At 39.5% G+C, this 17,959-nt stretch overlaps 2 protein-coding genes and 1 long non-coding RNA gene across 4 annotated transcripts; 2 read left to right on the top strand and 1 right to left on the bottom strand.

Annotated features, from left to right (window-relative positions):
• Window positions 1-1,405: 1,405 nt before the first annotated feature.
• Window positions 1,406-15,482, bottom strand: LOC123356493. The gene is made up of 3 exons (XR_006575370.1): window positions 15,345-15,482; window positions 5,272-5,550; window positions 1,406-1,513 (listed from the first exon to the last, which is right to left on the bottom strand). It is a non-coding gene; the product is annotated as an uncharacterized LOC123356493 (long non-coding RNA).
• On the top strand, window positions 6,270-11,324 carry HOXB6 (homeobox B6). 2 transcript variants are annotated; one of them, XM_044999787.1, is made up of 3 exons: window positions 6,270-7,767; window positions 9,039-9,345; window positions 9,822-11,324. In XM_044999787.1, exons 1-2 carry the CDS (start codon window positions 7,356-7,358, stop codon window positions 9,296-9,298), a joined length of 672 nt encoding a protein of 223 aa, XP_044855722.1. In that variant the 5' UTR covers window positions 6,270-7,355; the 3' UTR covers window positions 9,299-9,345; window positions 9,822-11,324. The 2 variants fall into 2 exon arrangements, with proteins under 2 accessions (XP_044855722.1, XP_044855721.1); XM_044999786.1 differs by having other exon boundaries at window positions 9,039-11,324.
• On the top strand, window positions 11,921-14,084 carry HOXB5 (homeobox B5). The gene is made up of 2 exons (XM_044999782.1): window positions 11,921-12,706; window positions 13,450-14,084. The coding sequence occupies exons 1-2, from the start codon at window positions 12,157-12,159 to the stop codon at window positions 13,695-13,697; spliced, it is 798 nt and encodes a 265-aa protein (XP_044855717.1). The 5' UTR covers window positions 11,921-12,156; the 3' UTR covers window positions 13,698-14,084.
• Window positions 15,483-17,959: the final 2,477 nt, after the last annotated feature.

Here is a 17,959-nt window from a genome sequence, read left to right as displayed (position 1 = left end):
ACCTAGTGTCAGGGTTTCCAATTAATGTTCTGAGTGTGTGGGGTGTTTGATCCTAAATACATAGTGAAACATAAATACATATATTTAGATTATGTTATAGCTACAGCCAGCATTTCAATATATTTATCTTGATATTTATCTTGATCTATTTCTAAATTCTCCGACGCCTGCAATGGCTAATCTTCTGTTTTAGCAGAAGGATTCATAATTACACAGCTAAATCGTGTTAAAATAAAACCCGCTGCTGTAACATCGCTTATCCTTTAAAAATCTTTTTTTAGCCTTATGTGTAAGGTGTGATTCAGACACCTCCATTAAATCCCCCACCAGGAAAAAAAAAAGATCTTTGCATATTCTTTTATTTTTGTTTAAAAAATAAAAGATGGCGGCTAAGAAAAAGACTGCTGTTAAAGCAGTCATGAAGAAATGCAATAAATTCCTTGTTGTTTTATGAAAATTTACAACTTTGTGATAGAACTTTATGAGTGGCTGGGTTCTGGGATTGGCCAGAGCCGGTCATGTGGACTGCTAACCGTGAACATGAACTTTTTATGATTTCCCATGTGGTTATATTGCACCATTCTTTTGGCCGCTGTACCTTGGGTCGGATCAGTGTCCTCTATAGGGCTCTTGCTTCTTTACATTTTTTTACTTTCGTGTATAAACTCGATAGGGCTAAACGGGGGAGGAGGTGGTGGAGGGGGGTAAACACATACACACACACTCTCACCCCCCAAAAGAGAGCGAGAGAGAGAGAGTTAAAAGATTTTTTGTTTTTAATTCCTGTGTTAATTTGCCTGCTGATTTTGGAATCTCAGTAGTAATGGAGGGGAAGTGGAGATTCTGTGCCGAGTGGAGGCTGATATTTTTCAAAGAGGGAAGTTACTCCATTTTCTATGCAAATGACAGCAATGCAAGAAGCTATCACAAGTCAGAGAGACAATCGACGGCTATCAGGTTGGGACAATATTTGTCAGCTAAAAGATAAACAAACGCTATTTGCTTTTTAAAAAAAACTTATACCACAGAAATGGACGTCAAAAGGTAAGGGAATAATATATGTTTCTCTTCATTTGATTTTTTTTTCCTTTTTGCTTTGAGAAAATGCAATTATAAAACTCCCTCTCTCCCTCCCCCTCCCCCAAAAAGAAAGAAAGAAAGAAAGATTAACAGAGACAGTAAGACAGTAATATCACCTGGATATAGTAGATATCTGACTTGGAAACAAGGCTGCTATGGACTTTGGTCACGGTGTCTTTTAGATACTGCCTTAAAAAAATATAATAACCAGCCAAACCCTATGTGAGTTGTTGCCGCGGATATATTTTATTTTTTACCCCTCCCGAGCAGAATTATCTTGCCAGTTTGCCTGTCTTCAGGCGAGCCCAGTAATTTGGCGAAGTTTGCATTGAAGCCAGTTGGGTTTTGTTTTGCTCTCCGGGGTCATTATTACGTGGGTGGTTTCTTCAAGGAGGGCAGTCCACCGCAGTCCTGGAGAACAAGGTTCTGGAAACTAGAAAACATAATAAGAATAATAGCAACTACCGGGCTGCAACGTTATGGTCACATTTATTTTTGTAAAGTGAAACTCCCAAATGAAAGAGGACGCTGAGAGGGAATGAAGATGGGTGGGATTCATTGCGTTCTGCAATGCTCCTGTCAATGTAACGTGTCTGTGGAGCTGTAGGTCCCTACATATCGTTTATTGTTTATTTATGTCTTCCTTTCCCTACACTTGCTACCGTGTGGTGTGAAAATATCCTTTTATTTGAATATCTTCCCCTCTAAAGGAAATGGTTGCTTTGGTATTAAGAAAAGACTTCTTCGGGGATGCAGGGCATTTTGAATGTTCCTTTTCATTATTGCAGGACTAACAAAAAAGACACGTTGCTACTGTTTTCTGATGCTTTTCAAATAACACGGTATACGAGGTTTGTGCATGGAAAGGGATATTGATTAAGGAAGGCACCCATGAGTTAACCATTAAAAATAGATGACAGGGCGACTTATATCACCCGGCGTGACTATTCCTGAATATTAGGCGGGCAAGAGTCAATGATAGCAATGGTGGAAATAGCAAACAAAAATTAATTTTCAAAAGATATTTTTGAAGGAGCTGTTACGTGTTCCTACATAACAGGAAAAAATAAAAGCCAGCTGAAGTGCTTTTTCTTTTAGGTCCATAAATGTTATAGAATCCGTGGTGACTGCTGTTCTTAAGAAAGGGCAAATGATTATTTAATTTCATTTAAATAACATAATTCCAGAATCAATTTCTGCTGAAATTTAAAAAATGCTGTGTGAGAAACCACTTGTAGAACCCCAGACTTAAATGTCACTCCAAGTAAGTCTTTTTAATCACTTTATCCTGGGCACCCTTTAATGTCTGATTGTCTATGAAATCTAAATGTTTTCGCTAGAACATAGATAAGTTGCTAATTAAGGAATTCCTGTAGTTTAAACATCACCTAGTTGTTTATTTTTTAAAACGGAAGGTCTATTTCTCTTTATGTCTTTTCTGTTATAAATTGCTTTCCAGCCCATTTTATGCTGTCTGCTGCCATCTACCGTCCAATGCAAGAAAACTTCGGTTTGCTTAAATATTTCTCGGTGATTAATCTCCCTTGAAACTGGTTAACAAATTCCATTTTCGACATTTTTTTTCGAGTAGTGGATTATAAATGCATTGCATGTTTGTATATCTCCTGGAAATGGAATAAATGTGACCTCCCATTTGGTACAGGAACCTCAGACCAGATCCATTTTTATTCTGAGGCCTGCTGCGTTGCCGAGGATTTCCAGTTATATATGTTCATTATCTATAAGTTATCAATTATGTAGTACAAAACCAAAAGAGGAAATGAAGCTGGTTATTTCTTGACAGCAAACACAGCTAGTGAGCTTGTGAAAGGAGAGCCGTAATTAGATGAGGAGACAAGAAGGCAGGAGATTTGAGCTAATTATGAAGTCAATGAACTATTTCTTTGTGTGTTTGTTTATTGTTTCGAATGATCATTTTGGAGTGGTCTGTAAAAGGTAGGTCTAGTGGTGTGCACAAAGCTGAGGTGATGGTTGGCGCGGGGAGCAGAGGGTGACAGCGTAAGAGGAATCCCTTTTAAGATACAGTAGGCTTTGAAAGGACAATGCACGCCTGTTATTTTAAAAGCTCTCTCTCCCCCTCGTTTTCGCCTACTACCACACAGTTTCCTGGCAACTGCTTATGTCTAGACTAGTGACATTCCCCTATATGAAAGTGAGATGCCCAGAGACTATGTTAAAATAAATAAAAAGTTTCTCCTTTTGACTAATAACAACCATGATTAACTTGTTCCATTCTGTAACTGCTCACACTCAGTAGCATTCTCCAGGCAACCTACATGCTTCATGCTTTGATTTCTCTTCCACTCGTTCCTGTTCCCCTATTTTTAGTTTTCCTAGCAAGACTTCTTTCCCCTAAACCCTCGCAGGGTTTCCTTTAGCGGAAATAAGGTAATATGGATACATTTTTACAATCCCAAGGTCCTTCCCGCAACCCCCCTCTCACTTTTTTTTTGTTAATTATTAGCTGCACTCTTTAATGGAACAATGGTAGATTATTATTGCTTCTTTTCAAAGATCCCATTAACGAGGTTATTATGCACTGCACGGGAAGTCAGGTAAATTAAACTTAAATTGCTGGAAATTAAGTTTCAAATGGTTATGTGCGGATGGAGCGAGAATTATTTTTTAAACACCTTCAGGGGTCATTGTTTTAAATATGCCAACAATGTAGAGAAAATAATCCATGTGCCGTTTTTCTAATAGGAATTTGAGCGAGGATGTATATTACAAGAGCAATCGTCTCTGCTGTTAATAGCGTTATATGTCTAAATACAGTAACAAGGCTTTTCAAATGTTGTCTTAGTGTTAGCTTGACTTTATGGCTGCAATAAGTCCCCTGATTGGGAAGGTCCTGCTGTGTTGTCACTTCAGAAGGCTTGAGAATTCCAGCTCTACACGAAAAAAAGCGACCCATTTTTTTTTATTGGCACCAGCTCCACTTAACTTTCCACAAAGTTCTTAACTAGCTTAGCTTTTACACAAGCAATGCTCTGTTCTGTTTGCATTTCGAAATATCTGTGTGCTGCTTTAATCCCCTCATTTATCTGCCTCTCTCTGCTTTGTGGAGTTGGCCTTTGCTAGCAGAAGAGCAAAAAATGGAGAAAAAGGCGCAACCAGCACTCTCTAAGCTAGAAAGCTGCGAATGTACATGTGGTAAATAAGTCCCTTTAATCTTTATTTATACCCTGCCAGTAGAGTTATGTCAATCAGTAGGGAAAGATGGATTCTCAGTGCTAAATGAAACATTTTCTACCCCCTTATGTTGTCTCTAGCAACTACACCGACTAGTGGTTTCTTTTCTTTTTAATAAAACCAAAGGCTTCTTAAGTAAACGGAGGCCCAGTTCTGAATGAAAATATGCAAAGAAAATACGGTGGAAAGACACAGTGACGACACTGCAAGCTGTATCAGCAACCGTTCTGTTTAGGTCTCTGTGTTCCACTCCCCATGCCTGCTTGCCTTTAGAAACCTCCTTACACCAAATCTTTTCCACAAAAACCCGGCAGAGATTTATCTTAAAAGTTTAGCAAGCAACTCAGGGTATAGCCCAAGGATCTTTTTTAAACAAAATGAAGATACCTTTTGAAAAAGCTATTAAAATGATATTAGACACCGACTTGACACTAAAGCCACAATTCTATCTGTGATCGAATGCATTCTGAATACTCTGCTACATGTTACAGATGGTAAACATGCCATCTTGCAGGTCTCAGTATATGGATGATGGACACTTTAAGATCTATAAATGTTTTCCAAAATGGAACAAAAGCTTAATACATGTTTTATACCAAGTTTTCTTATTTTATTTTTCTCCCACTGAAAGTCCATGCATATTAAGTGACGCGCTATCTTTCTTTAGCAGGGCACAGCATATTATTCCAGTCTAAATAACCGTCTAAATAATCAACAATAAGCAATTAGCAAGAGGCGAGTTTCAATTAGTGAATTTTATTTATTTTTTCATTCACAATAAAAATAAAAATGACTACATCCAAAAGGTAGGACAAGTTATCCTTAGCCACAAACATGCTAAATGGAGCTGCGTTTCGTAGAAATGCTACACCACCATGGGTTGGGGAAACAGTCTTTAAACATACTTCGGGAGGAACATTTTCACAACTGTCATAATTAAAAAGAAGTAAAGAAAACGTTTGCAGCGATTTTACTCACTCATTTAATTATCAGGAATTCATACTTCATAGCCCAGATTCCGCATGCTGTGCAAATCATCCCAGATGTTCCTGGTTTTATTCTGATACACATTTTGCGTAACTTTCTAATCAAATGTCTGAGTGTTTGCCTCCTGCAAAGCAACTAACTTCATTGTTCAATGGAGGGTTTTTTTTCTTCCCCCAATAGACAGTCAAGTTTCTCTTTTAATCTCACGTTCCCATGCCAATAAAACAGATCTGCGTAGGTTTGGGTCCACTCCATACACAAAGGAAAACTCTGCAAGAACAAATATAATAGATTTCAGTCAGAAAGGAGGGGAGAGAAACTATTTCCTTTACATGTTATTTCCTTGAATTATAAAGATTACATTCAGTCGAATGCCCATTGCAGTGATGGCATGAAACAGTCTTAGCTTTGCTGCTGTAAACATGATGTTTAAAATAAATTAGCTCCTAATAAGATAACAGTTTCGTAAATACTTAACCCTCATCAGGGAAAATAGGCACTGGCAGTTCTGCAGTGACCATGTAATTATGTGTAATTCTAGACCAGGGGCATACACAAAAGTGTATTCATACATATAGGTGTGTACCTTGTGTGGGGTATAAATCTCATTGCATATGATAGATAGATAGATAGATAGATAGATAGATAGATAGATAGAGTTTAGAAATGCACCTTAAACCAATCAATTTTCAGTTTTATCGTGGAGGAAGTTTCTGAAGGACATGACACTTTCCCACAGCTAAAATGCATGGCAAAATATTTAAATCCAACCAGATCTTCCGCGTAGAGAAATCTGAAGAGGAGGTGACTAGCCACTGCGAAACACACCTACAGCTAATGAATAAAAGCAGAAGCATGAGCCACCAAGCCCAGACCAAACTCATTTCATTTGGTCTTTCGCCCCAGTTTGAAAAAAAATGACTCGGAATTTCGAGTTTATTCCTTAAGAGGTTTAAACTTTTTTAAAATTTTTTTAAAATAGGTACCTCATAGTGGGGCCAGAGACAAATGGAAAGGGTGCTAAAATATGAAAGCAGGATCACTGCTCACCTTATAGGCAATAGACACGCCAAACAACAGCCTTTAAAAAAAAATCTTGATCAGTGACAATCAATAAAGACACTTCTTGACCGTAACCGAATGCTGCCTTTAACTGCGAAGGGTCGGACATAGATTTGGTATTAACAATAAAACGCAAGAGGGCACAATTCGGTACATATATATCTATATCTCTATAAGTATTTAGTCCGGGATAAAGGTAATACTTCGAGTCCCATTCATCTCACAGATTTGTAACTCTTTCACAAAATAAATAGGAAGCATAGAATTTGATGAGGCGGGCGAGAGACACTTTAAAAGGAAGCCTCTTCTCTGTCAATCTATGATAATTAGATAACCATGAGAAATAAGTTACAAACACTGACTTCTCTTCTCCCTCCAACACACGCACTTCCCATCCTAAACCCAAGCTAATTAAACAAATGGGATCTATTTACCCCACCCTTCAATAAAAAAAACCCCAAATAAACTAAAAGTTTCTTTCTTATGTTAAAAAAAATATCATAGCAATATTACCCAAAGGGTCTGCAATCAATAACAGGCACCAGGGGTTAAACTTTTCAGAATAAAGGGATTTAACTTTTTTATTCTGTGTGTATGTATAGCTATATATACAGATCTATCGCTCTGTCTTCTCTGTGTGTGTTTGGTGTATTTTTTAATTATTGTTTGAAAGACTCCAAACGTTTGGGGATTTATCTTTCGCAGATAATACGTATTTGGTTAAGGGGGTGAGTTGTGTTGTTTAAAAGGGAGGAAAAAAGAGGGGCTGGGTGGTTTGTTCTGGGGGTCCCTAGTGCAATGCAAACCCCTCATGGGTGCTATTTTGTAATCTCAGACTCTTGCTATTGGTCAGTCCATGATCAGATGGTTCTATTTCCTTGTGTCCCTCGCTGGCACCCAGCCATCCCCCTTCAGCTAAAACCCAATCTCCGATATACTACTAATAGCTAAACCACTTGGACTATAAAACACAACAAATCATAAAGCCAGGAAAGGACGGCTGCCTCCTCCCAATGAGTTCTTATTTTGTCAACTCTACCTTCCCGGTGAGCCTGGCTGCGGGGCAGGAGCCCTTCCTGGGACAAATCCCGTTATATGCCTCAGGATATGCGGATCCTTTAAGACACTACCCCGCTACCTATGGAGCCACTAGCGTCCAAGATAAGGGTTATCCCTCCTCTTCTTATTACCAGCAAGCGAACGGAGCTTACAGCCGGACCACAGCCTGTGACTATGGGACAGCTGGTTTTTACAGAGAGAAGGACCCTGTCTGTGCCACCTCAAACCTAGATGACCACGCACCGTTTGCCCCAGATCAGCGGAAGTCAGACTGCGCACAGACCAAAACAGTTTTCGGGGAAAGCGATGACCAGAAGTGCTCTACTCCCGTCTACCCCTGGATGCAGCGGATGAACTCTTGCAACAGTGAGTTACTCTTTTTTTTTTAATCTCTCTTTATTGATGTGTTTGTCCCCCCTCCTCCTCCTCCTCCCTTCCCCCTTTTCTGCTTTGCAAAAGAAACAGGAAAAGCTTAGTTAAGATCCAACTTCCAGCGGAGGAGTCAGGCAAAGCACGAGACTCAAAAGTTGTTTCTGACACAACCCCAAACTTTATGGCAGTCTTTTTCCTCTACCCCAGATCCTTTACCCAAAAAAAAAAAAAGTTGGGGCCATACTTAGACAAGCGCGTATCTTCTTTCTTTTTGCACGCTCTGATTCGTATGTCACTCAGTTACAATGATTTATCTCTCTCTGTGTCTTCTACACATACAGAGAGATATCTATTCACCAAAAAAAAAAAAGAACAGGATGACTTCACACACACACACACACACACACACACACACCCTTTCTGGAGTTAAATCATGTAAAAGTGTTTAAATATTTGAAAGGAGAGAACTACATTTTTAATGAAACTCAACACATAATGAAAAGTCTGCCTGGGGAGAATTTTGTTCTCTCTCTGTGATGTATAGCTGGTATAAGGGCTATCTCTTCAATCCACAAAGAAGAAGAAAAAAGTCACAGTGCTTCCATGTTTACATTCATTATTTGTTGCCTTTTAAGTTCCAAATTGATGTCCATTAGGGCAGGAACGTGAAGCGTTGTATCCCCTTTAATGCACAGAGTTTATCTCGATCGATACACTTCATTATTGCTTAAATGCCCAGCTCTATTACTGCTGCCGGTGGGGAGGAGAAATTGAAAGGTGTGTGTGGGGGGGGGCACCTTGAGATTTTACATAATGGAATAAGACAGGTCTAGCAATCTCTTCAAAGCACGGTCCTGGAATATCTGGCCAGTTTTGCATTAACCCTTCTGCCCAGGTACCAGTGGAACTTCATTGCCTTTGAGTGAAGCAGCAGGAAGAAGCAGCAGGCATTGCAGAAACCCAAGACAAATTAGCAACTCTTTCCAAGGCGAACTAGCAAGTCAGGAGGTTTGCTAGAGGGCTGGCTTTGCAGCAACAACAACAACAACAACAACAAAAAAGGAGCCCTGAGCACTTTGGCTAGATGATTTTGGGTTGGTAAAAGTATTTAGCGGGGGAAGGCGAAGGAAGCAAAAGACGCCATCACCCCTAAACACACACCCTTTATCAGAGCGCTAACTGGCCGGCTCCCTGGCATTATTATGCCCCTCTTAACTAGAATAAACCTTTGGGTATTTTCTCCCCCTCTTTTCCTTGCCGAACAGGTTCATCTTTCGGGCCAAGTGGCAGGAGAGGCCGGCAAACCTACACCCGCTACCAAACCCTGGAACTGGAGAAGGAGTTCCACTTTAACCGCTACTTGACCAGGCGTCGCCGGATCGAAATCGCACACGCACTTTGCCTGACAGAGCGCCAGATCAAAATCTGGTTCCAGAACCGGAGGATGAAATGGAAAAAGGAAAACAAACTGCTCAACTCCACGCAGCTGAGCGCGGAGGAGGAGGAGGAGAAAGCAGCGGAGTGAAAGTCTTATTTAAGAGAAAGAGAGAAATATCCCAACCGTTGGAGGAGGTAGAGGGTGGGGGGGAAAGGGTTGGAGTGGAAGAGAAAAATGCACCCCCAGGGGTGCACGCTTTGTAAAATAACCGAGACGGTTTGAAGGTGGCGAGCCACCAACATACATTTGCACCGTTGGACTCGTGTTCAGTTAATCTGTCGTGTCAAAACAAAAATCAGGCTTCTAGTTGAGGTTTTTTCCCCCTCCCCTTTCTAGTCCTCCAAATAGAATATAAAATAATAATAATAATTTGGAACTCTTACCTGTGTTTCTGCCCTTGATGTCACTGTTAGTAACCCGCTAACTCTTGTATTTAATGGAGGTGCTGCAATATATGTCATTTTTGGTGTTTATTGTCTTAATTTTGTAAACTGTTTCATGCACGATTGACTTATAGATCCCCCACCCTCCCCGGTTGTTTTTTTCTTTTGGTAAATTAATCAAACCCTGGGGTCTTTGTAATTAGTTTCTTTTGTTTTTTTTTTTTAAGAGAAAACCTACTGAAGGAACAAGTACTACCTGAAAGGATGCAAAAGCAACAACAACAAAAAAAATTATATTTTATTAATTTTTTGTACGTGTTGTGTTTGTAGTTTGTCTTAGGTATGGCCATGGAATACCCTAATAAAAGCAAAGTATTCGGACTCATCCACACCCCTTTGGTATTATTATCATTATTGTTATTCCTGTCTATGAAAATATGCCATTCATGTGGAGCTGAGAGGTTGTTAGCAAAGCGGGCGCTGCTGCTGTCTGCGTGTCACACTGTCTCCTAATCAGCAAGGACAAGCAACACGCAGCACACGGAAGTTACAGTTGAGAGATAAATCTGCTTTTCCCCCTTCTTTTTGCCTAATCTTAAATGCAGGACCTTTCACCAGCGATATCTCCGAGCTGACACTCCGCTTTAAGATCGCTCTTTTTTATTGTTACAGCCCAAAGAGTTATGAGGAAAAGCTCTCCATATACATAATATATCAAAGAAAGAGGCCAAAATATGCTCTCATCTATCTACCAAAGATACATAACGTTTGTCTAGCATCTTTCAAACATCTGGTCCCTTAGTTGACTTTCCAAAATCAGGGAGATGTGCACTGTAGACATTGCTAGGTTTCAGACTTGCTGGGGTTTTTTGTTTTTTGTTTTATTTTTTAGTTGAAACTTTATTAACTCCAGGACGATGGGAATTATTTAAGCACGAAAAAAAAACCCAGTAAGCTAAATACAGTTAGATTGTTTCATGTATATGTACACACACACCCCCACACACCTTTCAAATGGCTCTTTTTACAGTGTCATTTGACTCGGAGCTGGGCGTTCTGCGCTAAAGAACTAAGAGGTGTCTTGTAGTTGCGATGAAGTAAACTTTTCTTTGATTTTTTTTATTAAAAAATGAACGAAAAGAATTGCTTTTCTTCTTGGGATCAGCAGATTTAAAACCAAAAAAAATTGCTCAGCTCAATGCTAATAAAATTTCTGAAGCTTCACGACAGAAAAAAATGCCTTTAAAAAGAACTACTCCTCCCCCCCACCCCAAAATACCTATGTACGAGTGCATTCCCTCATGTCACAAGCTGTTTTAATGCCAGTCACTTTTAAAATCAATTCATGCAGAAGCTCCACAGCTGTAGGACATTTACTATTATTGCCACTCTTTTCATTGCCCGTAATTATTATAATTATATGTCACTTTCAATATGGCGCATAATTTCCAATGAGTTGCAGACAAGCATTTGAAATTCCTAAACTGCCTTGGAAAAAAAATAGCAGCCTTGAACAAAGCAAAACCCTGGTCAAATTTCAGGTTTTCATGGCTACCTAATATTTCTTGCAGGTTTGCAATGGGGTAGGGGGGGATATAACAATGCTCTATTTAAAGGGAGTGTGTGTGAGGTGGGGGATATTCATGATCAAGAATATCTTAAAAGCAACATTGTCAACCAGTTTCAACGGCTGATCTCCCTTCCCGTCTCTTTTTTCCCCCCTCCAGAATTACAAGGTGTTACTGTGTATTTGATAATATGATGAGAAGGTGAAGAAAGCCAAACTTTCATTGTGCCAATGAAAATAAATAAATTAAATAAATAAAGCACACATGTTTTTCTTTCAGCAGGCTCCGTTTTTTCCCCCTCTAAGATATTCAAACACAGAACCTCCATGACTTATCCTCCCTCACCCTCCATCACCAATGTCACTATTATAAAAGAGTGGCAATAATTTAATGAAGATAACAACCCCCATGCAAAGACCACACAGCTAAAACACAATGTTGACAATCACTCGAGCTGTGTCTGATAAGCATTTTTTTCCCTCCATTTGCAGAATAAAATTAAAACTGAAAGGTGATTCCCGGGATGAAAATGGGGTATTTGTGCATTATTATTTTTTTTAAAGTACAAATATATGAAGAATGCAAATTGCCACTAAATGACTTTAAAAAAAAAATTAAGGGTGGGTAGTCACCCTCCATGGCTGCTAAGTCACCCTGTCCCCAGTAGGTGGCGCAGTCCGCCAACATGCAGCAATCTCTGTCTTCTGAATTTTTTTTTTTGAAGCCTTGCATTGACTTGGGCCTAACGATTCTCAGATCGTCATTATTTGTAACCATAGAGCATGAATTACCTCTTGAGGTCATCAGTGAGAATTTACGACTGGTCAACAAAAGCACGTGATTACCAAACGCCCCCCCACCCCCCATATTTGGCCGCATACATAGCAAAAACGAAGTACAGTGCATTGCTATAATTCATTAATACATCATAAATCGTCAAGCACCGGGTTATAACGACCACGAGCCACAAATCAAGCCCTCCAAAATAACCCAAATGAGCTCTTACTTTGTAAACTCGTTCTCAGGGCGCTATCCAAATGGCCCCGACTATCAGTTGCTAAATTATGGGACCAGCAGTTCTATGAACGGTTCGTACAGAGATTCAAGCACCATGCATTCCAGCTCTTATGGCTACAACTACAATGGGATGGACCTTAGCATCAACCGCTCAACCTCCTCTAGCCACTTTGGGGCGGTGGGAGAAAGCTCCCGCGGCTTCCCTTCGCCCGCTCAGGAGAGCAGGTTTAGGCAAGCGTCTAGCTGCTCCTTGTCCTCTCCCGAGTCCCTTCCCTGCTCCAACAGCGACAACCATGGAGGCAAACCCGCCCCGTCCCCCTCCGACCAGGCTACTTCTGCCAGCACCAACACAAATTTCACAGAAATAGACGAGACCAGCGCGTCTTCGGGAACCGAAGAAGGCACCCAAATAAACAGCAGCAATATTTCCAGGGCACAGGCAGAGCCCGTCGCTACATCCACAGCAGCAACAGAAGGGCAGACACCACAGATATTCCCTTGGATGAGGAAGCTTCACATTAGCCATGGTACAGCTACTTTTTCATTTTTTTCCCCCTCCCTTCTTTTTTCTTCCTTCCTTCCTTCCTTCCCCTGGCTTTCTTTGAAGGCGCCTGATAAGTAACCCAGCTATTTATCGCGTTGTATTTCTTTATCAGATCGCTGATTTAAAACAGAAAACTGCCTTTCATGCTTGTTTTGGGGGGTGATAGATTTGCAACCCCTGCCGCTAAATGTGAGGTTATTTTTATATAGATATATATATAGAGAGAGAGAGAAAAGGTCATTTAAAACTGCGGGGGTATTTGCGGATGGGGGAGGGAAGGGGGGGTGAGAAAAAGGAAAGGGATAATTAAAACAGGCTCTCTATGGACAGATGGGGCTCCCAATCCTTTATTATTTTTGTTGGTGTGTGTGTTCTTGACAATCTGCTAATTACAAAATAAAAAGCCAAGAGTAGATCCATTGCACCAGGAACAGTGGGGGGGTTGTTTGTTTTTGTTTTTTTTTAAAGGACAATATTTAACAGATCCAAACACACACACACGTAGGTGGAAGTATTAGAGTTTTAGGCTACGAGGTTAAATTGTGAATATTGAATTGTATATACCGGAACTGGGGGGGTGGAGGGAGGGGGAATCTACACGTGGGGGAGGGGGGGTTATTTTGAAATAACCAAGTGAACGTTCGTGATTGTCCTGGGAAGGTTAATAATTTGCCTTTTTTTTTAATACAAACAAAACCAAACACCAATGTTGTCCATATTATTCAGACATGACTGGACCAGACGGTAAAAGGGCAAGAACCGCCTATACTCGCTACCAGACCCTAGAATTGGAAAAGGAATTTCACTTCAATAGATATCTCACCCGCAGGAGGAGAATAGAAATCGCCCATGCTCTGTGCCTCTCCGAAAGGCAAATTAAAATCTGGTTCCAAAACAGAAGAATGAAATGGAAGAAAGATAATAAACTGAAAAGCATGAGTGTAGCCTCCGCGGGCAGCGCCTTCCAGCCATAAATTATAGAAAAAGGAATATCAAAGAAAGAAAGAAGAGAAGAAAGGGGGGGAGGGAGAGAAGCAGCACCATATCTTAGTTTCAGAGTACTGTACAGTAAGGCACCTTTTTTCGGCATGTTGTTGATATTTTAAAACAACTCCTATGGTACTGTTATCCCAGGACTGCGCTCCTGTTGTGTTTTTTATTTTTGTTTTAATTTTATTTTTTAATTATTATTATTAATTTTTTTTTAAATTTCCAGATGCTCCTCCACGCTCTTGATGTTCTTATAAATGTTTGTGCCAGTGCTATCTTGAGGCTTTCTGGAAAGCTAGCATGTTTTATGTGAGCCCTTTAAATGTTATAACTTATTTATAAATTGATAACAGATACGGTGGTTTGTTTGGGTTGGTTTTGTTTTTTTTTTTATCTGAGTTTACAGCTATTGGGAGGGAGGGGGGGATTTATTCTCTGCCTAAGCTAAAGTTGGGATTCCTGCACTAAAATAGCAGAAAAAAAATTCAAAAAACTGTAAAGAAAAAAAATAAAAAGCAAAAAAGCTCTTGTATCTTTTTGTCTGAAAATTGTCGAATCTGTGGTTTAGTTCAAATGTAAGGCCATGCTTTCTAGTTCCCAGGCTAATTCTGAGACGTGTTCTTAGACGTGGGTAAACTTCACTATTAAAAACATGTATAAAATTGGACCAACCATAAAGTGTTCCAATGTCTGTAAATACTAGAAATATTTCTGATGTGACTAATAGACAGTTGGTAGTGGGCAGAGTGAATGCAGTGTTATGTGTAAAATGGCATCTGTCATGTCTAGCTGCCTGTTAGTATTTTGCCAATAAGCTTTTTGTATTTGTTTGTAGCTTTACTTCAAGTCAAATAAACATTTCTCCTATTCACAAAGGCTCCCATTCGTATTTTCTACACAACGCTTGAGTCTTAACGCTGATCATTCGCGGTACATTCTAAACACATGGTTGCATAGAACTTGTGCTGTGTTGGGAGCATTTGACAAACGCTACACACTCCTCGCTCTCCTGCACAGCACTTTGGAAACTCTCAGAAGCCACAAAAATGCTAAGTTCACATCATAGAATCTCATTCCTGAGGAGGAAAGCAAATGCATTCTGCACAGGAAATGCAACCTGTCATAGTTTCAAAACTTTGTTTCGTCAAAATAAAATAAAATAAAATAAAATAAATCCAAATATCAAATAACACGAGCTGTTTTAAAGTAGCTTAAGTTACAATAACGAGATATAAATGCTTTGCAAAATATATTTATGTGCATTTGAGGAACGGGCCTATATTACTTTTTGAAAAATAAAGAGATCTATCTATCTATCCATGCGCTCGCTAATCTATAAACACCCCTCACCCTCAATCTCCTGAGCAAACTGTTTTTATATCCTACTTTCTGGCTCAACATGTAAATAACAGTACTGTAGCTACTGATACTCACTACAAAGGCTCATTTTCGCTGCAAATAATTTAACATAATCAAAGGTGGCAAATGTTTCTCTTTTGCTATTCAGGATTTCTTGCAAGGCACAAGATACTTCAGTTAAAGTCTCTCTGTTGGCAAAATGCGACTGACATCTTTACAATATAGTTCAGGTTTTTGTTCGTATTAAGTAAAGTTGGATCTTATAAACTTACCAAACTTAATCTCCCACTGTTTAGGTACTTCTGAAGTGATTTTGAGAAGAATCTGAGGTGGACTGTCAGATCCAAAACCATTTGCTCGCCTTCCCTTGATATATCTCTCTCTATATATATATTTTACCAATAGCAAACTATACCAAAAGTAGGTATGACATTTAGATGTCAAATGGATAGGGTTTTATCTAGAAGTTAGATCGTAAAAATCGCCCAGACCTCAGACAGATACCCCTCACTGGCTCTCAAAAGTCACGTGAGGTCCATAAAGTTAGTTTTATGGTTTTGGGGAGTTGACAATGTACAATATATTTCACATTCTCTAGAATGTTAAGTGACACTTTAACTGCTTGGTTTGGCTTGTAAGGGGCAGAAATGGGTGAGCACTTTTCCAGATGAGATAAACCCTTGCAATTGCTGGTATCATGCTTTGCTGGTCCAGTGTTCAGTCCAGAGGACCAATAGTTTGGGCTCCTGAAAGTAAGTCCTTCTGAAATATTATCTAATTAAACTATTTTAAGGGTTCTATTGCTAACGATTGAGCGGGGTGAAGGAGGGGGATCTCTCTCTCTCTCTCTCTCTCTCTCTCTCTCTTTCTCCAAAGCTTTATTTCTAACTTTTAAAAGGTCCAAATTCTTACACTCCCTAGATTTGATGTTTCATTAGGTCTCAGCAAAGCTCTGAGGCCCATATGCAAGCAACGTAAACTTTGTGGAACGAGGGGAAATAGAATTCCGTAAAGATTAATTACGATTGCATTGCAAATGCCATCCAATCTTTGCCTAGGGGCATATGTACTTCAGACAAACTTTGTTTTATTCTTAGCCATGTCAATAGAGACTCAGTTATTGGAGATTGCTTTGGTGAGTTTCATACTGATCACAGTCACGAGCAAATATGGGGCAAGGCTTTAGCATTTCAAGGCTTCTGTTGTATATTTATATTCTTGGTTTCATTCACACCCTTTAAGAATTTTAATTCTTTTTTTATCCTGAGTTGCAAGGAACATTTTTAGCCTTTTTCCTTGGCCTGGGTATAGACCAAAATATTCGTTCTAGGCGTTTTTCCTTTCTGTAGACAGTATCCTAATAGTTCCCTGGTTTGTTTGTACAATATGTGGACACTGGATTACTGCCGTTATGTCTTTCTTCAGTTGGCCTTTAAGTGACTACAAAAATAATAAAAATCAAAAAATCAAACATGCTGCTGTTTGCATAATAGGGGTGGATTCGATTAACTTTAAACCCTATATATGTCGAGTATATGTGTTCCTAAGGTATTGTTTTTGCTTTTATAAAGAAGGGACTGTTCTGGAAAAAAAACTAATTAAAACCGCTTTTTCTTTGAGAAAATAAGCCAGTTATCAGCGAAGGGAGAAAAAGTGAGCTGCACCGAGTATTTACCATGGCTGGGACATCAGCTAGCAGAGGCAAAGTCCTGGTGAGGTGTCTATTTTCCTTTATGTTTATAAGGCTACAAACCAAAACGCCTGTCACAAAGTCGCGTTCAGGAATCTTAACATGAAACACTCTGTCCAACGGCATTGAGCCTCGCTAAACTTAGACTGAAAAGATTTTTAACTAACGGGTCCCCCCCTACACCCCATCAACTGATTTTTTTTTACCAGCACAAACAAATCCTCAGAGAAGTGAGGGCTGCTTTTTTTTTTTTTAACTCTAGGTGTTTACATTTACATTGGGGAAAAAAAGAATCTGTATCTGCCCACTCACATCTGTAATTCTGTCCCTGTATCTTTAAAAAGGTTAAAAGAAAATATACTGTGAGGAGGGATTATTTTTTTCCTTGGGTCCCAGAATGCTGCAGCAGCCACTAAACGTTCCATTTCCCCTCTTAAGCAGGATTTTTTTTTTAAATGGCAGAGCAACATTTGGTGGACACATGTCCGTCTCTTTCACACAGAGCAAAAGAACTCCACCATTTTGCGCAGTTTGGGGATAGTTTTTCCTTGGGCTGTTTTTCCCTGTCCTGGTCCATGTGTCGGATGTTATCTTTATTGGCACAATTTCAACTTCTAGATTCTATTTGACCCAATCCACTGGCTATCCTAGAACTTCTGACTAATATTCTGATACAAAATCAAAATTCTGGCAAGGGAGACTTGGGGTGATTGGGGGCGGGAGAGTGATAGGTACTTGAGTCATTTGAATTTTAACACCCTAATCTGATTATCTGACCGAGTCGTATGCTTCTTTATCAGCTCATAATAAAGACATTCGCTGGCTTCTAGACACGTGAATGGAATGGGTCTAAAGTGTGAAGTTTGCAACCAACACACCACAGGTTACAGAAATCTTGCCTACACAGCAAGAGAAATATTTACTGAAGGTAAATAGGGTGTAGGTATGATGGGGTGGTACCAAATTACTGACCTGAACATTCTTTAGCCATCTGGTTTGTATTGATGTTAAGAAATAATGTTGACTGATGCAAATTGTTACCACCAAACTAGGTGCGTATTGTCATTCACCTACCGTAGTACTGGAATGACAATATAACTGCAAGGAAATATATATTTTACAATGACAGTGTAACTGCAGGGGAATGATATATATTTTACATTAATCCAAAACTTTTAATCTATCTATCTATCTATC

This window comes from Mauremys mutica, chromosome 25 (assembly GCF_020497125.1).
Source record: "Mauremys mutica isolate MM-2020 ecotype Southern chromosome 25, ASM2049712v1, whole genome shotgun sequence".
In the NCBI taxonomy this organism is placed as follows: domain Eukaryota; kingdom Metazoa; phylum Chordata; order Testudines; family Geoemydidae; genus Mauremys; species Mauremys mutica.
This window is presented reverse-complemented; position numbering and strand designations above follow the sequence as displayed.